This window comes from Lotus japonicus, chromosome 6 (assembly GCF_012489685.1).
Source record: "Lotus japonicus ecotype B-129 chromosome 6, LjGifu_v1.2".
In the NCBI taxonomy this organism is placed as follows: Eukaryota; Viridiplantae; Streptophyta; class Magnoliopsida; order Fabales; family Fabaceae; genus Lotus; species Lotus japonicus.
In genome coordinates this window covers 37,313,425-37,338,030 of record NC_080046.1, presented here as the reverse complement: position 1 = coordinate 37,338,030, position 24,606 = coordinate 37,313,425, and the positions used below count along the sequence as shown (strand labels likewise).

The 24,606-nt window shown below is 40.7% G+C and overlaps 2 protein-coding genes across 2 annotated transcripts; both read left to right on the top strand.

The window, feature by feature from the left end:
- Positions 1-11,840: 11,840 nt before the first annotated feature.
- On the top strand, positions 11,841-12,875 carry LOC130725255 (uncharacterized). The gene has a single exon (XM_057576501.1). The coding sequence runs from the start codon at positions 11,841-11,843 to the stop codon at positions 12,873-12,875; it is 1,035 nt and encodes a 344-aa protein (XP_057432484.1).
- A 9,724-nt stretch (positions 12,876-22,599) lies between these two features.
- LOC130725254 (uncharacterized) lies at positions 22,600-23,801 on the top strand. Its single transcript, XM_057576500.1, has 2 exons — positions 22,600-23,529; positions 23,619-23,801. The coding sequence occupies exons 1-2, from the start codon at positions 22,600-22,602 to the stop codon at positions 23,799-23,801; spliced, it is 1,113 nt and encodes a 370-aa protein (XP_057432483.1).
- The last annotated feature ends 805 nt before the right edge of the window (positions 23,802-24,606 follow it).

The window sequence follows — 24,606 nt, the reverse complement described above, 5'->3', positions numbered from 1 at the left end:
TCTTTGTGGGAAATATGGCTGTGGGAACAGAATTGTACCAATTGTACAAAAGTGTAGCCGTGAGTCTCTTGCCTGGCGCGGAATCCGCTCTACCTGGGATCACTTGTTATCAGGCTGTAGTTGGAGAGATGATCATGGAACCTCCATTCGTTTCTGTTAAGATCCTTGGATCATGTTAGGGCATGTTCTTCAATTGCTGGCAACTGGCCCTATTCCGGTGAATGACCTCGAGCTCCCCTTATCTGACTTCTATGAGACCGGTAATGGATGGCAAGTTAGTAGATTCTCTACCTTACTGCCGCCAGATACAGTGCAGGGAATTCTCATGTTCCACTCGATTCATGTCAATGGGGGCCGTGATGAGGTCATGTGGGATGGTACTCCCTCAGGCACGTTTACTACGAAATCGGCGTACGATCTTATCTGCAACAACCAACAGTAGCGTCCTGAAGAGAGCCCGTGGAAGATGATCTGCGAATCAAGGGTCCACAGAGTATTAGAGTATTTCTCTGGAAACTTGGCAATCATGGTGTTTTGGCGAATGATATCAGGGTTCGTAGACACATGAGCACGTGTAATCTGTGCCCTCTTTGTCTTTCCTCAACGGAAGACTACTCCCACATCTTCCGTGACTGCAGCGAGGTCCGCTAGTTCTGGATTTCCGCGTTAGGTAATGTTACGAGGTCTTTCTTCACCATGGAATGGGCTACCTGGTTCGCGAGCAACATCAGCGGGCAGGTTTCTGGTAGACGAGGCGTCGATTGCCCTTGTTTCTATGCCTTGGCTCTATCTTCTCTATGGAGAATGATGAATGCTTTTGTATTTAACCAGGCTCCTTGCAGCGCTTCTCGAATTTGGTCCTTCATGAAATCCTTGGGCATGGAGCAGCAAACCATGACCTCAACCATGGCTCCTGCTTTGCTCCAAGTCCACGGCCAGGCCAACGCCGTGTTCGATTGCTCCCCTTTCGCGCCCCATAGATACGGGCAGGGTCCCTCCTGATGCTGGTTGGAAGAAACTCAATGTCGATGGTGCAGTCAATGTCAATCTCTAAGCTAGATGCAGAGGTGTGGTTCGTGATTCAGAAGGTAATTGGATCAATGGCTTCAGTTGGAACTTAGGCTCATTGTCCACAGCTAACACTTTTCTCTCCGAGCTATTGGCAGTGAAAATAGCTGTGCAAACAGTTATGAGTTTGGACCTTCCTCGAGTCATGGTTGAAACGGACTCCATGGCAGTGGTCAATTTGCTGAGTTCAACTGATTTCCGCTCCCACCACTACGCGGATTATGCTCGTGCAATCCTTGACTTGCAGCGGGATCATGGTTCCCTCGTGTTCCAACATGTTCCTAGAGAGGGTAATAGCCTTGCGGATTATCTAGCCAAGGTTGGTTTGAACCTTCAGTTTGGTGAGCACTGGTTCGAAAGCCCATTGGGGGAATGCCACTCTATTCTTGCTAAGGATAGGCCTGTTGATCTTGGTGATCCCGTCTAGTTTTGCTGCTAGGGGTTCTTAGTCCCCTTCCTTGTAACCAAAAAAAAATGAAGAGATGCGGTATTCCAAAATACATAAATAAATAGATGTGAAAATATGAAAATACATTAATGATAGAAAGAGATTTGAAAAAGTATGTTAAGGACAATTTTGGAAATTCATCAAAATTTGAGAACAAATTTAATGTAAAAAACTACCTTAACCAATTTTCTTAAAGTTTGTGAAATAGTGGTTTGGTTCTTACATATAGGAACAGAGAGAGTAATTAAAAGACATTTGCGGTTAAAAACAATAATAACAATAATAATATTATAATAATTATTTAAGTGTCTTATTGCAAATATTATTTTTTTGGTTTTCATTACAAATATTACTCTATTCATCACATGATCCAACACTTTCATCATTTTTTACATTGTTAACTTAAATCTTATGAATAACAAAATTCGTTACTCAAGAGTTGTTTAATTATTATTCTGTTTGGCCTATTTGATCATCGTTGTCTTTCACTACTTCCCAGGAACAATTTCTTTTTTAGGGTCTTTTATGACTCTGCAATTAATCTAAGATACTCTTCTCAGTGTCTTCCACAAAATTTAAGTTACTACTAACAAAAAATATTATTTCATAAATACAGGTCTATCGAGATATGTCTATCATAGATACTTTATCACATATATAAATATAGGTTGAGTCATGAATAGACATTGATCATATCCTTATTATTTCAATTCTTTTTTGTTGACACGCACAACCTAGTAAAATAAAACTCATACAAATCAGTATTTAGAATACATGTCATAAATCAGAACAACATATATAGCATACTAGCTACATGTGCTAAGTCAACAGTCGACAGTGGGCTACAACAGGACAGTGGATCATAAGGTGGAGGGAGGTGGATCTTGAGTCGTCGTCGTCCATACGAGGAAGAGGCTAATGGTGAATGTTGCAAAGGAATAGGAGGGAGGGATCAAGGGATAGTGAGGGTGGCGTCGCCATATGGAGGAAGAAGATGTTGAGAGAAATGGTGGGGGTAGCAAAGGGGGAGGGCGTGACTGAAGGAGATGATGAGGGTGAGGATGGCATCACTTGAGGGAGTAGAGGAGGGCGGAGGGATGCGATATAGGAAGAAAGTGAATGTGAGGGTTTGAGTGCATGAGGGAGAGAATGGGCTTATAAGGAAGATGATGCAGAGAAATAAATAAAAATATAGTGTAGCTAGGTTGATGCTAACCTTCGAGCATGTGAAATTGGTGGGACCCATATGACATTAGCATCGTTTTCAGCTAACATTAAGTTGATCGGTGAATATAGCATCAGCCCCAAACCGCCGCTAATTGTCGGCTGGCGGAAGCTGCGTTGACTGGTGATGTTAGTATTAGTCTAAACCAACTTCAGTTTTTAAAAGGCTGAAGCTAATTGTGGTCGATTGTGCCAACACTAGAAATTAAGTGAGTTTGACGCTTTCCATCACTGAGCCGAAGTTAAAGAGTCTAAATTAGTGTTGGTGGCTCGGGCCGATGCTAATTTTTTAGTCCAAAATGATTTTTTGTAGTAATTATTATGACATGTCATATAAAATTAAAGTTATGATTGAATTAAATCAGAAATCGTGTCAGATTTTTCTCCCAAGCCAATGAAGTCGATATTTTTGTTTCCTTCATGTATGCCTAAAGCAATAAGAAAGCTTTGGTTGGAGTGGTCGTTGGTTGTCGCACGAATTCAAAGATAGAAAAGGGCCTATGGAGAGTGGTGGGTCGTCAAGGTCAACCCTTCAAAATGGGGATGTCCTATACGAACGTGTTGTTGCATTTAGCTGCTTTTGTAGCTCATGTTATGACAAGAGAATTTGTGGAGGAAAAAGTTGACATGTAACAGCTAGGGAAGGAAGGGCCAAAATCAATTCATTTTGGAATGTACTTTGTGTATTGCTCTACCTGCTTTCCCCAGCCAAAAATTAAAGTCCAAAATGATCATTTTGCTAGATGGGAGCATGTAAAAGATTGTAGTGTGATGGGTTTAGGGTATGTCAAATATATAACTACAAAAATGTTAATTGTTAATCCCAGGTATTCTAAGAGAAAAGAGAGAAAGAGAGAAAGAGGAAAAAAATAGGGAACTGTTATTCAGACTCCCCCACATCTATTCAGACCCCCAAAATGTGTGAAATATCAAAAATGCCTTTAATGAAAAAAATTTCCAAATACCCCTCTCTCCCTTCTCACCTTCTTTGTCTTGGTTTCTTCCAAAATGCCCTTAAGAGCGCCACCAACGCAGTTTGTAACTGCGTTTTGCCGTTGAGTTTTTAGTTTTTAGTTTTCTGTGTTGACGCACCATCAAACAGCGTCTACGCCGTGCGCCGTGGACGCATGTTCATAGTGAGATTAATTACATTTCAGAACCAGTAAACTGTTTGTGTATCTGTTCATTTCAGAATGAGTTTACTTGAATCATATGAAGTGGATATGCCTGGAGAAAAGGTACCTGAAAATAATGTGGAAGATAAACAGTTAGCCAATGTCAACGTAAATGCCAGCAATGATGTGCCAATTGCCATGGACTACACAGATCATTTTACCACAGACAGGGTATTTTCATACACCTTTCACTAATGAGTGTGGTTGAATTGTCCTGAATTTATATGCGATACCTATATATATGTGTGAATGTATGCAGGTTTTTGCTACTCGGGATGAGCTTATGGATTGGGTTAAAGATGTAGGAAAGCAGTTAAGCTTTGTGATCATTATAAGAAGGTCTGATTGCGGGAGCAAGGGCCGTGGGAGTAAAAGTAGACAGTTGGCTATATTGGGGTGCGAGATGGGTGGCAAGTACAAACAGTACAAGCCTCAGTTGAAGCGGAAGGGGACAGGAACCAAGAAATGTGATTGTCCGTTCAGACTCAAGGCGAGACGCACATCAGAAGATGGTTTGTGGAGGTTGACTGTTGTACGTGGAGACCACAACCATAAGACAGCTGAGAATCTACATGGTCATGCCTATGTTGGTCACCTTACAAGTGAAGAAAAGAATATGCTGGGTAAAATGGTTGACAACAAAGTCAAGCCAGGTAACATGTTGCTGGCATTGAAGAGTGGTAACCCTCAAAATCTGACTACCAAACGACAAGTGTACAATGAGGGCCAAGAGGGGAGCATTGACAGAGATCCAGCACTTGATGAGGTTTTTGGAGGAAGACAGGTACACGCACTTTGTAGGCGCATATGTCAAATGACTTTCCTTTGCCGGTTATTAATCCACAATGACTTTCCTTTACATTATTACATTTAGTATACATTCACATTACATAACATTATAAGCTAATTAACAATATGAATCATCATTTTATAGGCGCATATGTCAAATGACTTTCCTTTGCCGGTGATTAATCAACAATGGCGCTATCATTGTATCGTTGAAGCTCATGGTTGGGAGCGACCATACCTGGATCGCATGGCCAGATTTGTGGAATGCATACCTGGATCGCACAACGATGAAATCATAGATTTCGCTGATGACTAATGACTAGTTTATTTATGTTGTAATATATTTGCAAATCTCTGATGATCATTGTTGTAATGTAAAAATGTAACATTATTATAATAATGTAAGATGGTCATTATCATGTTTCTGTTTTGAGGTTGTGTAAGTTTCTGTTTTAGTTTCTGTTATTTGCTGCGTATTGCAAGTGCGTCTCAATCGCACTTTGTCCATGCGTCCCAGACGCAACCAGAACGTGCAATAAAACCTGATGGTAATAACTTAGCGCACCTTCTACGAGCGTTAACGACGCTTGTTCATGGTGCGTATTCACCGCTCTTCTTAAAGTGCGACAACACGCTGTCCCAGAGTGCGTTCAAAAGGGGTATTTCCGAGAATCTAGAATTTGCTTCGGTCTGAATAGATGTGGGGGATCTGAATAACAATTCCAAAAAAAATAGTGGGTACTATTTATGTAGATTTTTAACAAACAAATCAAAATACACAGCAATTTTGGATTGGATTGAAATCCTTTAATTTGGAGTTTTTCATGAAAATTTAAGTATCAATTTTGATCAAAACATATGGTAAGAGTTCTTTTGCACAAATTTGTATAAATTTGAAGAACTTTGGAGAATTTAAGAAAAAAATAACCATTTATTTTCTACTAGCTATAGCTTTTTCAAAACAACGAGTTTATTCATGAATCTCATGGCTTATTGATCAACATATTTCTCATACGTGATACGTTGAGAATTCATCACGCCATCTTTCGACCAAATAATCTTAAATTTGATACTGTATAACAAATGGCCCCCAAAATATTTATCTTGAAAAAACTTTCTTTTCAGGGAATGGATTTTTTTTTACCGAAAATAAATCAATTAAAATTTTGAATTGATTTTAGATGTTGTAGCGAATTTTGAGACATTTTTCATGCCCTTTTTCTTATAACTTTATCTTTTCAGCGGTAGAAAGATGTTCGAGATTTTTTTTTTTTGCCTTTCGCACTTTCTAGGAAGTAGCATCAAATTAAAATTAGAGTCAGAATCTAACATTAGCATTTGATTCTTTAGATCCCTCTTTCTAGGTAGCAGCACAGAAGAAGGATTTTTTTCTGCTAGCGGTGTATTTCTTTTTGTCTTTGCTCTAAAGATAGCCCCTACGCGCTTAAATAGAAATGGCCTAAGGTTTCTTGCTTTGCTTGCTCCTCTCTCATTGAGGCTTGGTTAATTGTTTCTTGATTCAAGGCAGGATTATTGGACAAGGATTTTCCCATCTAAAATGACTTTAACGGCTCATGAGACATGAATAATCTGGCGAGAATCAAAAGGAAATTTTGTACATCATTGACGGACCGATTAACTTAATTTCGGACGTTACAATCATGATATATGACTAGTTTTTTTTTTTATGGGATTGTCTAAATTACTCATGAGAAAATTTAGGTTAAATAACTCATTGTTCAATCACATTAAAGATAAGTGAGTTGAAATTTCTATATTTTATTTATTAATTTTTTTATAAAAATTATGATTGGTCCATTGGGTTGTGGGTTAATAACCCACATGAGTCATTTAGATAATTTTTTTTATATATATTGTCTTCAAACTTATTAAAAAAATCACTGCAAACGCACCACATGTATCTCCAAATCAAATTATTAAGCCATGTTCTTTTGCAAACAAAAGGCTTAATTATTTGTTAATGTTCAATTTCTGATAATTGTGATCCCGTTCTTTTTATATTCTCTCTTTAAATGGGTAGTCCTGTCAATCTCTTTACTTTTATGATAGTTACCAGAAAGCTGAGAAAAAGATAAGTTTTCTTCGCTTTAGTGACAAATGACTTAGTCTATATCCTACAATGACATAGTTTGCTTTTCTTTTAGGGGAAAATGAAGTTCAATTTTATTTATTAAATGAAACCTAAGAGTAAGAGGTATATTTTAATTGCAGCACAAACACGTATCTGTTTTTCACAACAAATAAATCAAACTAACATCTCACTGAGCAGGTCTAATAGTATCGTGGTCCTGCAGCTTCATTCTACACTAATTGTGTTCATTTTCCTAAAGTATATGCATGCTTGTGTCATGCCAACTATTTTCATATATTTCCCTAATTCCCTGTCATCTTAGGCTAAACCATTAAAGAAATCTTAAATGTTTTTATCTAAAGTATGTTCTGGCATATACTAGTCAACATTGACATATATAGTTTGTGTATTGAAAAAAATTGTGTCAAATAAACTTTTAATATTGATCAGAAAAATATGCAGGGCCCATTAAACTGTTGTTCTTCGTATGGTAAAGCTTCTGAGTTACCTGTTTGATATCAAATCAACCTTTTGAATCAGTCAATTATGGGTGAGTTACCCGTACCATATGTGTTTGTCTAGATACTAGATATAGATATCTTCCTCCTAGATGCTTGGTGGCATTGGTTCATCAATTCAGATGCCTTTTCCAATCATACTGAAAAGTGGTATACCGTATACGTGGTTGAATTTGGTTGGAAAACTTGGAACACTGACACAACAAGTTAACCACAGGACAGTGATTGGTTTTACTTTGGAGGTTATGCAAAGAAAAATTACCTTGAAAGTTTACAGTCCTAAAATGATCAGACTAAAGATGATTATTGAGCAAATTCAAAAAAATAAAAATAAAAAGATGATTATTGAGCATGTTAGGACGCCGCCGGTAAGTTATGCTTGTGCTTTAGGAATGCTCTCTAACGCTCAAATTAATGGCGCATCAACAATAAAGAGAAATGTAGGATATAGAGTATATACCTTGTGTGGTTTCTTTCTCGTGCCTTTGCAGTGTGTAAGATGAAGTTTGGTGTGAGGTGTTCAGGGCGCTCGAAATCCAGAATTTAGGGTACACCTACAAGGCCTCCCTACACCAAGCCATTCGACTGCTTGCAGATGGGACGCATGTCGCCACTCAATCTCCAACTAGATTTACGTCCTCCTTCTGGCTTTTTGGTTCACATGATATTTCCTTGATTATTAAGATATTCTCTTGTGTATAACGTGATCAAGCATTATGAGCGTTTTAACGGACCTTGCAAAAGTGTAGTCGACCCGGGTAATTAGGGTGGTCTTCTCAATCCTTTGCGATCCTAACTATAATGCTCAAATATTGTCAAGTTGTGTAAGGACGATGCATGCATTCGTCTTCAAACATGCCTTTGCACCTTCATGTCTTGACAAGGTCATGAGTCTCTTTCACACCTTCATGTTTTACCATCATAGAGGGGTGACGATCAGGAGATGCAAGTTATTTGGTCGATGTTCATAACTCGCGCGATAGGACCAATTTTCAAACAAGTACACATGCAAGCCTATCCATAAATCCATCTGGATTATGGCTTTTAATTTTTGTTTCCATTTTCTATCATATAAAGTACTGTATGCTAATTCTATGTTAGTTAAATTAAATTTGACATATCCGGTTAATGAATTTGTGCCTTCATCAGTTGTAGAAGATAATATAAAGTGAGACTGTGAGAAAAGTACAGATGAAAAGAAAGAAAATGATGAGAAAATAGTAGATATTAATTGATTGGTATGAGAGAAAGTGGACAGAAAAAGATAAGTCCCTCATTCCCTTTGATTGCATAAAAAATGGAAAATAAAATAATACTTCTTATATATTTTATCCTAACAAAAAGCATGTATTAAAATTAATTCTAATTAATATTCAATATAAATAAAATAATGGGCACACTAGAGAATACTCATAAAGAACTTAAAATAATGGGCACAATACTAAATAATGTAAAGGGAATTGTTATTCAGACCCCCAACCCTTTTTAGACCCCCAAAAATATGGGAAATGTCTAAAATACCCTTAATGAAAAAAAATTTAAAAATACCCCTCCCTCCATCCTCACCTTCTTCCAAATGCTTTGTCGAAATCCCCCCCCCCCTCACCCCCCTCTCACCACATACTCTTTCTTCTTTCAAACCCACTCTCTAATTCCCACATTGTTGCCGGCCACCACCTCCACCACCCACGCCACCGCTGTAAGACCCGGTTTTAGGGCATACTATTTTAATAATAATATTAAATAATATTCTGTGAATTGCTTATGTTATATGTGATATTATGCATTTTAAAAAGGTGATTAATTGTTAGAAGCAATATTAAGTCCTAGAAACCTCAAGACGTTGATGAGCGCGACGATACGAGCATTTTGACTATAATATTGCTAGGGTTCGGCGACGACGACTTTTAGGTCAAAATTGACCCGACAGCAGCAATGAGTTGGCAAATCGAGTCGACGAGGACGATTTCGTGGGCCGCACCTTATGGGGAGGTGCTGGGCATGATTTTAAGAATATTCTAGGAGAGAATAGTCCTTGGTTTTATTTTTGAAGGTTTTATTTAAATAAAATGGGGTTTTATTTAAATAAAATGAATTTAAATAATTTTAACCTATGGTTTAATATCAAAATTAATTCTGAAAATATTTTTGAGATATCATGGAGCTGGTGCACGAATTTTTGGAGCCAAAAATTATTGATGAGGATTTTTGATGTTAAAATTGAAGTTTTGATGCATTTAGGAGGGAAATTGTGCATTTAATGCATTAATTATTTTGGGGTTTTTATTTAAATTATTATTTTAAAACATTTTGGTGAAAATCTGAGAAAGGAGAGTGTGTGGTCGGCCAAGACTTGTGGAGGAAGGAAAAAGAAGACTTTTGCAAAAATTTCCTTTTCTAGCTAGGTTTTATGATGGAGAGAAATTAGGGATGTGATTCTTTGATTTTCTAGTTGATGGGGGATTGATTTCTAAAGTTTTAAAACTTCCAAGGATCCCTCCAAATCTGATTTAAAACTCTTGTGACTCAGATTTTATTTCTTTAAATAATTAGGGATTTAAATGCTAATTTTTGTGGGGTTTAATTTAGAAAATAAACCTAAATTTGAGGGCTAAAGGTGGGGAGTTTTGGAAAGTTCTAGAAACCCTAGAATGGGCTGAAGGAGGGGCGGTTTTGGGCCTCACTTAGGGAGGAAGAAAAGCAATTAATGCTTTGCTCTCACCTCTCACTATAAATAGAGAGTTCCTCCTCCTCATTTTTCACAACAAGCTCACTTGCTCTCCTCTCTCCCTAGCCGTGAGCTCTCTCCCTCTCTTGCCTTCTTTTATTTTTTTTTTATTGCTTTAGTTTCTAAGCCTTGAGCAAGGCCATTCTCAATATGCTCTGTGGTTGCAGCTTAAGCTGATCTGCCATAAACCAGAAGAGAATGATCTTGATCGGGTTGCTTAGGAATGTTTATGTTTTTGGGGGTTTTTCTTAAGAAAATTCATGATGTTCTTAAAGTGTCCTTATGATCTTCAAACAATTATTTTAGAAAAGAGGTTTTGATCTTATGAAAGAGAAAGTTTTGATTTTTCGAGGTTTTAAGATAATATTTTTGAAAAGACGGGGAAAGGATATATTATCGCTAAACGACTACTAATTCGTACCGTTACTCTGTCCACATGATTAGGAAGTTCGAAGTGAGCGTGATCCCGCCAAATCCAAAGTCCTAGGACGTGTTTTGCTGTGACGAAGGTAAGGGCACTTCGGCCTCGGCCTAGATAAATTGTTTGTGATTGTGATTGTTAGCAAGCATGATGCTAGGACTATTGATGATGTATGTGCTAGATATGCTATATGATGATGCAATAAATGCTAGCTAGTGTTATTATGAACATGCCTATATGCCTAGGGTGTTAGCTATATTTATTGTTATGCATGCAAGTTATTATGCGATGATATGTTGTTCATAAGAGATGAACGTGATGGGCTTAGGGCCTAATGATGGTGACTGACTTGCATGGCATGCATTTGTAGCCAAGTGACCTGGACTGGGCTTGGTTGGCCACGGCTGGTGACCTGGACTGGGCTAGTCAGTGGAGACGTTCAGGGGATGGACCTGAACAAAGGACGAACGTGAAACGGCAGTGCGTTGGAGAGGTCCAACCCTGATCATCAAGCTGTTGGGCAGCGGTGTGTTGGAGGTGTCCAACCCCGATCGTGGAGTCGTGTTCGTCTTGCCTTTCCATGAGGGATTGGCTTATGGATATCCAAAGCGTCTGCATGCATGTGCACGAGCATTGACTAACAATAAACTATGAGATAGTTCCCTATACTTGTGAAACTTAGAATTATGAGATAGTTCCCTATACTTGTGAACCTTAGAACTCAATATAGTTCCCATACTTGTGAATGGTAGCATAGTGAGGCACGGACAAGGAGCGGCTCCTGGCAGGCTTCTAGGCGGAGGGTCACAAGAATGAGCCGATCTCACACCCGAACAAGAGGTATTCCGAGACTGTGTAGGGATGGACTATACAGTTGAGGAGGGCATAAAAGATTTGATTGGTACTACTCATAACAACAAGTTGCAACTTCTTTTCGGGAGCCCAACTGATAAGAACTCCATGGTTAAGTGTGCTTGCCTTGGAGCAATATCGTGATGGGTGACCTCCTGGGAAGTTTTCCCGGGAAGTGCGCAAGTGAGGACAAAGCGCACTGAAAATACTCGTGTTGTTACCGTGAGGCCAGTCGTCAGATCGGGATGTTACAAGTGGTATCAGAGCTTTGGTTGAGAAAACCAGAGCTTTGGGTTAGTGGTCCCTAGGAGTTGAGTCCAAGAGAGTTGGGTAGAACTTGTTTGCTAAGATGGTTGATTGACTTGTGAGATTGTCTGGAGCGTCATTGCTGTGATGCTCAACCCTTGGAATCCTTAGACTCCAAGACTCTTGTTTGAAGTGAAGTTTGAATTTGGATGGTAAACTTGTGCAGGTTGAAAGATGCCTCCATGACTAGACCCATCTAACGAACAATTGGCTCAAGCCATGGCTCAGCTGGCCCAGTTGGTGGCACAACAAGCTGCTGCAACTGCCGCAAACAATGCTGCTCAAGCTCAGCGAGAGGCTGAAGAGCATACCCGGAGGACTCAGCAACAAGCTCGGGAGCTAGCTCAGGCTCAGACTAGGGGGTTGAATGACTTCAAACGCCAGGACCCGCCGAGGTTCAGTGGTGAGTCGGATCCGGAAAAGGCTGACCTTTGGATCCAGGAACTTGAGAAAATCTTTGGAGTGTTGCAGACCCCTGATGACACCAAGGTGGTGCTAGCTACGTACATGCTGCTGGGTGACGCCGAGTACTGCTGGAGGAGCGCCAGGCAGATTTTGGAAGCAGGCAATGTGGAGATTACCTGGACTTCTTTCAAGAGGGCATTCCTCGACAAGTATTTCCTAGAGACCGCAAGAGAAGATAAGGAAACACAATTTCTGAAGCTCCACCAAGGGAGCATGTCTGTCGGAGAATATGCCGCCAAGATGGAGGCGTTATCAAAGCATTTCCGATTCTTCCAGCTGCAAGTAGACGAACCCTACCTGTGCAACCGCTTTATGTTGGGGCTTCGGTTCGACATTGAGGAAGCTGTGAGGCCCTTGGGTATTCGGCAATTCCAAGTGCTAGTCGAGAAGGCCCGAGAAGTTGAGGCTATGAAGAACCGCCGAGGAAGTAGGCAAGGAAGGGGTGGACCAATCTGGCCAAGCCATCAAGATTATGAGGGGCATGGTAAAGGGAAACAACCTCAGACGAAGCCTTATGACTACCAGCGAGGCAACAATCGAGTTATGGGTCAGAACACACCCAATGAGACAACCCATGAAGGTCAAGGTAGCCAAGCCCAAGGGAAGGACGTGACTTGCTTCAAGTGCGGAAAAGTGGGTCACTATGCTAATGTCTGCAAGGAAGACCCTAGAGTGTGCTTTAACTGCTATAAGCCAGGACACGTGGCAAGGGATTGCAAGGCACCAAAGGTTGAAGCGGGAGCAACCTTGAATGTCGCAGGAGGAAAGCGTCCGGTAACAGCAGCATGAGTGTACACCCTGAACGCTGACAAAGTTGAGAACACCAGGGAGCTAGTTCGGGAATAGGCTAGTTCTGTTAGTGACCTTGTCACCGCTTTGTTTTGAACTTGAGGCCTTTTTTTTTTGGAATTGTATTCCACTTATCTATGTTGTAGCGGTCGCTACCTTTCGTTTTAACTTCTAAATCAAGATGTAACCTCTTGATGATATTCAATAAGAGATTTCCTTGCAACCCAAGTCTTCGCTAGAAGTTTGCTTAACTATGATGTATGTGATTTGTTGTGTTGGAAACTCATTCTTGAGTCAAAGGGGTGACCAAGTCACTATCTTCCCTATGTTTTTGTGGTGTTTTGTGTGATTGTGTTTCACTCTCGATTATCCTCACTTAGCGTAGATGGTGGATGGAACCATCAGCTAAGAAAGGATGGCGGATGGAGCCAATGATCGGAGTGCATCGATCGGGATGGTGGATGGAAATGTCAGATCGATGAGATGGTGGATGGAACCATCAGTTGAGCAAGAATGGTGGATGGAACCATTGGTCAGACCGAGATGGTGGATGGAACCATCAGGAAAACGGGATTGGTGGATGGAACCAACGATCATATATGGTGGATGGAATCATAGATCGGACAAACTAGGTGGCGGATGAAACCATTGAATGGGCTAGGTGGTGGATGGAACCACCGAACGAGTGAATTGGTGGATGGAACCTTTGAGCTCGGTGTCCGGATAGTTTGTCTTCCCGTGTCTGAGCTGTTGATGTTGCATCCGGATCACCTGGGCGGGACGCCGACCAGCGTGGACCGGCATGAGCATCACACCTGTTTGACTTAAAATTTTGTTGTTTTCGTGTGACTGCAATGAGGCAGTCTGGGTCGTGTTCTTACGGGAGAGTTTCATACGATTCTACGACGAGTGTCTAGGTTATAGACAGTGTAATGTGAGTAACTCGAACATCCTTACCAGTTATTTTTCTAATTGCCATCTTTTGGATATTGAGCCTGATCAACTTAATATTGGAAAATGGTGATCGGAATGATAGTTCGTGTTGGACTATGAAAGGAACATTAAGGAGAGACAGATTCCCTTTGTGGAAATGATGTGGAACCAGACAACTAGAGATGTCACGTGAAGACCAGAAAGATGAGACAAAGGACGATAACCTATGCGTTGAGACGACTGAAAATTCGTGGAAAGTATCAGAGTGCGCATTGGAGGCGTGGTGGTTCATTCTATATAGTAGTTTCGAGGACGAAACTATTTTAAGGAGGGTGGTATTGTAAGACCCGGTTTTAGGGCATACTATTTTAATAATAACATTCTGTGAATTGCTTATGCTATATGTGATATTATGCCTTTTAAAAAGGTGATTAATTGTTAGAAGTAATATTAAGTCCTAGAAACCTCTAGACGTTGATGAGCGCGACGATACGAGCATTTTGACTATAATATTGCTAGGGTTCGGCGACGGCGACTTTTAGGTCAAAATCGACCCGACAGCAGCGATGAGTTGGCAAATCGAGTCGACGAGGACGATTTCGTGGGCCGCACCTTATGGGGAGGTGCTGGGCATGATTTTAAGAATATTCTAGGAGAGAATATTCCTTGGTTTTATTTTTGAAGGTTTTATTTAAATAAAATGGGGTTTTATTTAAATAAAATGAATTTAAATAATTTTAACCTATGGTTTAATATCAAAATTAATTCTGAAAATATTTTTGAGATATCATGGAGCTGGTGCACGAATTTTTGGAGCCAAAAATTATTGATGAGGATTTTTGATGTTAAAATTGAAGTTTTGATGCATTTAGGAGGGAAATTGTGCATTTAATGCATTAATTATTTTGGGGTTTTTATTTAAATTATTATTTTAAAAATTTTTGGTGAAAATCTGAGAAAGGAGAGTGTGTGGTCGGCCAAGACTTGTGGAGGAAGGAAAAAGAAGACTTTTGCAAAAATTTCCTTTTCTAGCTAGGTTTTATGATGGAGAGAAATTAGGGATGTGATACTTTGATTTTCTAGTTGATGGGGGATTGATTTCTAAAGTTTTAAAACTTCCAAGGATCCCTCCAAATCTGATTTAAAACTCTTGTGACTCAGATTTTATTTCTTTAAATATTTAGGGATTTAAATGCTAATCTATGTGGGGTTTAATTTAGGAAATAAACCTAAATTTGAGGGCTAAAGGTGGGGAGTTTTGGAAAGTTCTAGAAACCCTAGAATGGGCTGAAGGAGGGGCGGTTTTGGGCCTCACTTGGGGAGGAAGAAAAGCAATTAATGCTTTGCTCTCACCTCTCACTATAAATAGAGAGCTCCTCCTCCTCATTTTTCACAACAAGCTCACTTGCTCTCCTCTCTCCCTAGCCGTGAGCTCTCTCCCTCTCTTGCCTTCTTTTATTTATTTTTTTATTGCTTTAGTTTCTAAGCCTTGAGCAAGGCCATTCTCAATATGCTCTGTGGTTGCAGCTTAAGCTGATCTGCCATAAACTAGAAGAGAATGATCTTGATCGGGTTGCTTAGGAATGTTTATGTTTTTGGGGGTTTTTCTTAAGAAAATTCATGATGTTCTTAAAGTATTCTTATGATCTTCAAACAATTATTTTAGAAAAGAGGTTTTGATCTTATGAAAGAAAAAGTTTTGATTTTTCGAGGTTTTAAGATAATATTTTTGAAAAGACGGGGAAAGGATATATTATCGCTAAACGACTACTAATTCGTACCGTTACTCTGTCCACATGACTAGGAAGTTCGAAGTGAATGTGATCCCGCCAAATCCAAAGTCCTAGGACGTGTTTTGCTGTGACGAAGGTAAGGGCACTTCGGCCTCGGCCTAGATAAATTGTTTGTGATTGTGATTGTTAGCAAGCATGATGCTAGGACTATTGATGATGTATGTGCTAGATATGCTATATGATGATGCAATAAATGCTAGCTAGTGTTATTATGAACATGCCTATATGCCTAGGGTGTTAGCTATATTTATTACTATGCATGCAAGTTATTATGCGATGATATGTTGTTCATAAGAGATGAACGTGATGGGCTTAGGGCCTAATGATGGTGACTGACTTGCATGGCATGCATTTGTGGGCCAAGTGACCTGGACTGGGCTTGGTTGGCCACGGCTGGTGACCTGGACTGGGCTAGTCAGTGGTGACGTTCAGGGGATGGACCTGAACAAAGGACGAACGTGAAACGACAGTGCGTTGGAGAGGTCTAACCCCGATCATCAAGCTGTTGGGCAGCGGTGTATTGGAGGTGTCCAACCCCGATCGTGGAGTCGTGTTCGTCCTGCCTTTCCATGAGGGATTGGCTTATGGATATCCAAAGCGTCTGCATGCATGTACACGAGCATTGACTAACAATAAACTATGAGATAGTTCCCTATACTTGTCAAACTTAGAATTATGAGATAGTTCCCTATACTTGTGAACCTTAGAATTCAATATAGTTCTCATACTTGTGAATGGTAGCATAGTGAGGCACGGACAAGGAGCGGCTCCTGGCAGGCTTCTAGGCGGAGGGTCACAGGAATGAGCCGATCTCACACCCGAACAAGAGGTATTCCGAGACTGTGTAGGGATGGACTATACAGTTGAGGAGAGCATAAAAGATTTGATTGGTACTACTCATAACAACAAGTTGCAACTTCTTTTCGGGAGCCCAACTGATAAGAACTCCATGGTTAAGTGTGCTTGCCTTGGAGCAATATCGTGATGGGTGACCTCCTGGGAAGTTTTCCCGGGAAGTGCGCGAGTGAGGACAAAGAGCACTGAAAAGACTCGTGTTGTTACCGTGAGGCCAGTCGTCAGATCGGGATGTTACAACCGCCGTTGTCGTCCTCACCCAACACCATCACCAACGTCGCTACCGCCGTCTTCGTTGTCACCCGACTTCTCCTACCTCGTTGTCGTCGTCATCTGTAAAGGTACTGCACTCTAATTCCGATCTAGATCTATCGCACTCTCATTAAGCGTGAGCACCGTACTCTTTGTGTGCGTCAAGTTCGCACCCTGAGAGTGCGACAGGGACGCACACTGATAGTGCGTTTATCTGTTATATTTATCCAGACGCATTGTTTAACCGTGTCGCTGTCGCACTTATAAGATGCGTGTGTGACGCGCTTTCAACGTGCGATTAAAACATTTCTGGCCTGTAACAGAAACAGTAAACTATTTACATATTTTCTTTTGCATTTCAGGATGAGTCTCCCTGAGTCATATGAAGTGAACATGCCACAAGAAAGGCAATTAGCCAATGTAGAAGATATACATGATGTGCCAATTGCAGCGGACTACATAGAACAATTTACCACAGACAGGGTATTTTCATAACCAATGAGTGAGTTTATGTCAATAAGTTGAATTTATATGTGATGTGTATATGTGTTAATATTTTGTAGGTTTTTGCTACTCGGGAGGAGCTTTTGGATTGGGCTAAGAATGTAGGAAAGCAACATGGCTTTGTGATCATAATTAGAAGGTCTGATTGTGGGAGCAAGGGTCGTGGGAGTAAAGGCAGACAGGTGGCTACTTTGGTGTGCGAGATGAGCGGAAAGTACAAACAATACAAGCCTGTGTTGGTGCGGAAGGGGACAGGAACCAAGAAATGTGATTGTCCATTCAGGCTCAAGGCGAGATATACATCAAAAGATGGTTTGTGGAGGTTGACTGTAGTACGTGGCGACCACAACCATCAGCTAGCCGAGACTCTGGTTGGCCATGCCTATGTCGGTTGTAAGGCCCGAGTTTTAGGCTTATGTTAAGTGAATAAACTTTTTATTCACGATTAGGGTTGACGTAATGTGAAGGGAAACCTGAACGAAAGTTTATTAAATGAAATATATTTATGAAGGAGAAAGTTCAGGAAAAGTTCAAGGATTTCATTATGATCGATAAAAGTTATAGCACGAACGTTTTACGCTTAAACCTAGGTCAGAAACCCTAGTATATAGCTAATTTTCACTTTTAGGCACGCTGGCAGTTAATTCCAAAAATCTTCAGAGAAATGTTAGAACTTCTCTTTTTCCATATATCACAATCATTTCGAGGCGAAACTCTAGGATCTACGAACGTCCGATTCCAATCATCGGAAGTTTGCCGAAACCGAATCCCTGGTATTTCAAAACCCTAGAATTTCTCGACAATGAAGACTTTATCTATTCAGAGCTTCAAATGAATATTCCACACGCGTACACCCATTTCTCTTGATGATTTCAATCTTTCTTCAGAAGGAAGTTTTCCATTCCGACATTCGAGGCAAAAAGCAACTTATCGGGTAAAATAGTTTTACACCGACTTTGCACCGACTTTGCGTTAGTTGCCAAAAATACAAGGAGACATCTTCTTAGCTTGGGAATTCCTTTGCCAAAACCTATCTTAGAATTCATGGTGAATGACGCCGGAAAAATCGGATTCGCGAAACTTTCATTTTCCCGCGAATTTCCACCTTCTATATATAGCAAATAAAGGAAGAAAAAACACAATTTTCCTCCATTTTCTCTCCTCTAAACCGCGGCCAAGAACAAGGAAGAAGGAAGAAGAGTTTTTCTTCATCGTTTGCTTGATCGTTGATCCGTTAGTTGCTACTTCAAGGTTTCGAGGTATAGTCGCTAATCCTTACCTCCGATCGCTTTTTCCATAGCTTTTCTGTAGAGTTTTCTGAGTGGATAGTTTATGGGTTTTTGCAAAACTATCCTGAATCTTTCATTTCTGATTCTAAACCTCTTCTATATGTGCCCAAGATCACTTCTGCCGGATTAGATTTTCCGTTATGTCGCCGGAATTCCGCCGGAATCAATTTGAACCTAAAATACCCATTTTATGTAGTTTTTGAGTAAAGTTCCAACCTTTAGGCTGAAAACTATCGCCTTAGCTTAGTGCTAGTAGGATTAGTTGTCATAAACGTCGTTGGTGACGTCCCTGCAAAATTTTATTTTTGGGATTTCAGTTTTGAAAATCCTAAGTTAAAAATCATGACCAAAATACCCCTGCGACAGTTTTTGATCCGATAATTTTTCCGAGTTCAGAATACCCTTAGTTACGGCTTATGAAAGCATAGGAACCAAGTTTGATCGAAGAAAAATCGAACCCTACAATTACCTATAGTGGCCGAGAGCTATAAGGGGGGAGGAAGAAATTTCCTTTTTCCGAAAACTTGTCTTTCGCGCTAGATTATAGTACCTTAGAGTATAGATTACTTCGAGTAACCTTAGTACGTATCGATAACTTAGTTTTCGATAGATTCTGATAGTATTTCTGTGATTTTGTTTTAAAGGAACTTTTGAGGAATTTCCCGAGGAGCAACACTTTGAGAGCGAGGAAGCACTAGTTGATCATTCTGGAGAACTTTCAGGTGAGGGCTTCTCACTGAATCTCTAGTTAATGCTTAGGGTCGATATTTCGACATTGTTTACTGTTTATGCACTGAGATTGTGTGTGATTGAAAATGTTTTCTGAGGCTTCGGCTGACAATGTAGATGATTCATCTACTGAATGTTTTTGAAGATTGACTTACATGCTATGTGCTATGTGGGTAATCTAGGATGTGTGGTGCATGCTTTATATGCTAAGTGCTAAGTGTTTATGACGCGATTTATTGATATATGACATGTTGTTGATTGTGATGATTTAAATATGCTTTACACTGAAAATCTGAGATTCTGAATGGTGAGAATAGCGGGCAGGTCATGCCGATTTTATTTTGAGAGTTTTGAGAAAGTTTGATAGGACGAACGAGGTTCGGGCCTTGTATAGGGTTTATGGATCGAGACATTCTCTGGAGTCATTTGGGGATTCGAAGATCCCGAGAACTTATAGGAATTGCGATAAGACTAAAAAGGATATTATTTTGAAAAGAAAATTCATAAGACATTAAACAACCTCTAAATCTTTAAGTAAGGGTAATAATCTCGAAAGGAGGCTTTGGATGAAAATCATAGTATGGAAAACGAGAAGTGTCGTTGGATCCAAGTGTTGAGTCCGTTGGTTGTTGTGCTGTTGGAGCAGCGATGTTGTTGGGCTATCCTGGGGATAAGTCCGGGGAACCGTTAGTTCCCGAGTATGTGATACTCTTGTGCTGTTGGAGTAGCGATGTTGTTGGGCTATCCTGGGGATAAGTCCGGGGAACCGTTAGTTCCCGAGTATGTAATACTCTTGTGCTGTTGGAGCAGCGATGTGTGTTGTGAAGTGTGTCTTTTGTCGCAGAATCGACTTTGCCTTAGGGTAAGATTTTAGAGACTTTAAGTTACCTAGAACACGTGGCGACGTGTCGAGTGAGATCGGAGACGTTGGTTGACTAATCATCCTGCATTCATGCAACATTAATGGGGTATTAACACAGGACGTACTCTGGACCTCGTCGGATTCCAAAATGGTCATAAGACCCGGATTTCCGTGAAAGAGCGTTTGTAAACGTCTCTTGTAGCAGACCGAAATGGCAGACCTACGGGTTACGGCTGATCTGACTACCGTTGTTGTTGGAGTAAGAGGCACGCGGGCCGAAATGGCACCACCGTGGCTGGTGAAGGGCTGATCCGTTGATGTCCATCCGTTCCGGATTGCATATTGGTTGACTGGGTTAACCTGCATACATATCATGCAACATGCATACTAATTTAGTTGTTGAGTGTGATTGCTATTTGATTATCTTACTTGTAACATGCTAAGTGTTATTATTGCGTTCATGTTATTGTGGAACATGCAACCCTAGGAATGATATCTCTAGTTATAAGCCTAAGTGGCTATATATTATTTGTACCTATTGGGTTTATTATCTACATAATTCTTTAGAGTTGACCCTCGCGTCTTCTGTGTGTGTTTTGGCGGACAAACGCCCTTTGTCAGATGTCTTTGGCGGGCTGGTTCATGACGGTTCACCCTTCGGGGGAGACTAGAGTGGAGAAGCTGGAACAGGAGCGCATCGCGGTAGCGAGAGGAGGACGGATGGTGTACATAGACTAGGTCGTTCTGGATTCTGATTCAGACGACGATCATGCTAGCACATAGTTTTGAGTGTTGGTATGAGCTCCTCGAGTTAGGATTAGTGTAGGAGTAGAGTTTTAGCTCTGACAGTCTTGCTTCATTTGTTACTTAGGGGACAGGGTAGATCCGCCTATAGCTTTTTGTGTGGTTTCCTTACGGGAATCACAGAGAGTTGGTTGGACTTAGGAGGTCTTGCTTCAGGCCGATGGGCCAGCTTATTCTCAGTTTTGAGGGATAGTGTTGCGGACACTTACCTTTTCATTTGGTTTGTATATATTGCCTACGGGCATTGCACTTTTCTTTCCGTCACTGGAGGTTACTCGTGACGAGGTTGTTACTTACAGCGGGGGCTGTTTATATATTGTATATTAGTTTTATTACTTTTCGCATTTGGGTTTTATTTAATTCAGTCTTGACTTAGTTATTATCAAAAAAAAAATATTCACGTTTTTCCGCATTAAGTTTACTTTTGGTTGCTAAAGTGACGCCACCGAAATCGGGGTGTTACATCGGTCGCCTTACAAGTCAAGAAAAGGATATGGTTGCTAAAATGGTTGACAACAGAGTGAAGTCAGGTAACATGTTGCTTGCACTGAAGGATGCTAACCCTCAGAATGTGACTACCATAAGGCAAGTGTACAATGAGCGGATGGCACACATTAGGGCCAAGAGGGGACAATTGTCAGAGGTGCAACACTTGATGAGGTTGTTGGAGGAAGACAGGTACACGCACTGGTCCAGAACTGAAGAGGGTTCCACGGTGATCCGGTCCTTATCCTGGGCCCATCCAGTTTCCATCCAACTATTCAACCAATTTCCTACTGTTGTCTTGCTTGATAGCACGTACAAGACCAACAAGGATATGATACCATTGTTGGAGATGGTGGGCATGACATCAGTTGGATTCACATACACAATCGGTTTTGGCTACATGTGCAATGAACGTGAACCTGAAGTTACATGGGCACTTAAAAAACTAAGGGGGTTGCTACTTAAAGAAGAGGACATGCCTGAAGTCATGGTTACTGACAAAGACACTGCTTTGATGAACGCAGTTACTGCCACATTCCCTACAGCAGCTCACTTGCTATGCCAATTCCATATTGCTAAGTGTGTGAAGGCAAAGTGCAAGCTCACTATCCAAGACAAGAAGATGTGGGATGATGTCGGGGACGCATGGAATAGAGTCATGTATGCCGAGTCAGCGGAGGAGTTTAATGCAGGCATGGACTTCTTACGTTCACTTTTTGGGGAGCACTCTGACCTCATGAATTACATTAAGGAAACTTGGTTGCCGTTTAAGCACAAGTTTGTGAAGTATGCGATTGACCGTTACATGCACATGGGTAACACAACTACTAACAGGTACATTCTTAGACACTGACATTTCAATAAGTTTGCTACATTAATTAAGTATATATTAATATGCACATTATAACTTTGCACAGGGTTGAAGGTGCACACGCAAAACTGAAAGTGTGCATCAAAGATAGTAGGAGTGACATGTGTGCGGCTTGGACAGCTATCCATAGGTGCACACTTCTCCAGCATACAAGGATTAATGTTGCTTTTCAGGCAAGTATCTTCATCAGAGAGCATGCGTTTAAGGACAAGTTGTACGACAACCTACGTGGTGTAGTCTCAAGATATGCCCTTATGTTGATCGCAAAGGAGAAAGCGCGCGTTGGAAAATGCGGCGCACTATCAGGAGGACACACGGCCTGCCTTGCTCATGTCGCCTTGGTATGATGAATACTATTCCATTGACAGCAGTGGACCAACATTGGAGGAGGCTTACATCAACATTTGCACCTGATGAATCCCAACCTGTTTTGGGATTGAGCATTGCGATAGAGTTAGAAGTCATTGCAAAGATGTTTGAAGAAGCTAACGTTTCCAGAAGACAAACTATCAAAGAGAGGCTTCCGGAGATTGCATACCCGGATCAGACTCCTATGTGTCATCCTCCAAACAAGTTGCCTACAAGAGGTCGGCCCAATGAACCTAAGGGTTCTACCAGACGCATTCCTTGTTCTTGGGAGAATGTTGATGCAGTACTTGGGTCAAAGCAAGGTAGCAACTCATTAGCTCCACAAGGCAAGGGGCGTAAGACCCGCTCAACAAAACGGAAGAGAATTCCTTCCAATCAATCTGCACCTAAGAAGAGAAGCAAGGGGATAGCAAGCAAGTCAGCTCAACTCCCGCCGCAGCACCCGAAAGGCAAAGTTTACTCGACCAACTACATCTATGAAGTGCCCGAATTCCTTCGTGAGTATGTCATTGACATTCACAATGTTGAAGATGATGGCAATTGTGGATATAGATGCATTTCTTCCTTGATGGGTAAGGGAGAACAAAATTGGAAGCAAGTCCGACAAGACATGATAAAGGAGCTTACATTACGGCAAGGTGTTTATCATGGTATGTATGGCACCGACAAACATTACGAAAAAGTACTACAAGCCTTGCATCTTGCTCCAAATGAGTTTGCAACGGAGGAGAAGTGGTTATTCGTGCCGGATCTGAGCCACATTGTTGCTACGATGTACCAGGTTGTGTTCGTGACCTTGTCGAATCGAGGGGGCTCCACCTACTTCCCTCTCACCGGTCCAGTGCTACATCCGTCAGAGCACCAGATTATATGTTTACTCCTTGTCAACAACAACCACTGGGTGAAGGTACTGATCAATATTACATTTAGTATGAATTTACCTTACACTACTTGAACTTTATGAGATACTTAACAATATAATTGATCATTATGTAGATGCTTATTTCAACTGACTTTCCTTTGCCAACGGTTAATCCACAATGGATTTATCATTGTACTGTTGAAGCTCGTGGTTGGCAGCTACCATACCTGGATCGCATGGCCCTATTCAACAAACTCTCCCGAGAGGCAAACATACATAAGGTCGATGGAGGAATCATAAATCTCGCTGAAGATTAGTTTGCAAATTTTCATAGTAGTTTTAATATATCAATGACAGATTATAATGTAAGAATTAACTTGAAGTTTATTAATGTATCTGAAATTCTGGCACACCGAGGGACAGATGTTTCACACGATGTCTAAGACATCTTGTAGAACATATTACAATCAGAAAATAGTTTGACAGAAAGTAAAAGTAACAGCAACAAAACACACAGGAATGTTAACCCAGTTCGGTGCAAAATCACCTACGTCTGGAGGGCTTCAGCCCGAGAAAGATAATCCACTATATCAGATAATCAAGTACACAAGGTCTTAGATGAATAGCCCCTATTCATAGCCCCTTTCCCTATTTCTATAGTGTCTTATTACTTAGTCCTCCCCTAAGTATGAGAGCCCCTCTCACTTTCTCACACAATTACTGCCACAGTAATTGATCCCTTACAAGCACAGTGAAGACAGATCACACGATCAAACAAATACTCAAACTACTCTCAGCCTAACAAGATTCTGTGAAAGTTGCTAAGAGAGTTACACACAAGAACACAGTATGAACTCACAAGAAAACCCTAATTTCTTATCAGCTAAAATTCGTAACCTAACAGCTAGGTCTTGGTCTTCATATATAGTAGTTCCTCAGGCCTTGTCTTCAATGGGCTTGAGTAACAAAGAGTCCATAACATAATCAGGAAGTCAATCTTGTTTAATCAGCAACAAATCTCTTATTACTAAGATTTGAACAAAAGATAAACCTTCCACAAATAACCATTAGATTAAATCTACCGGAATCAATTTGATCCATAGGCGGATGTACCGCCTGGCC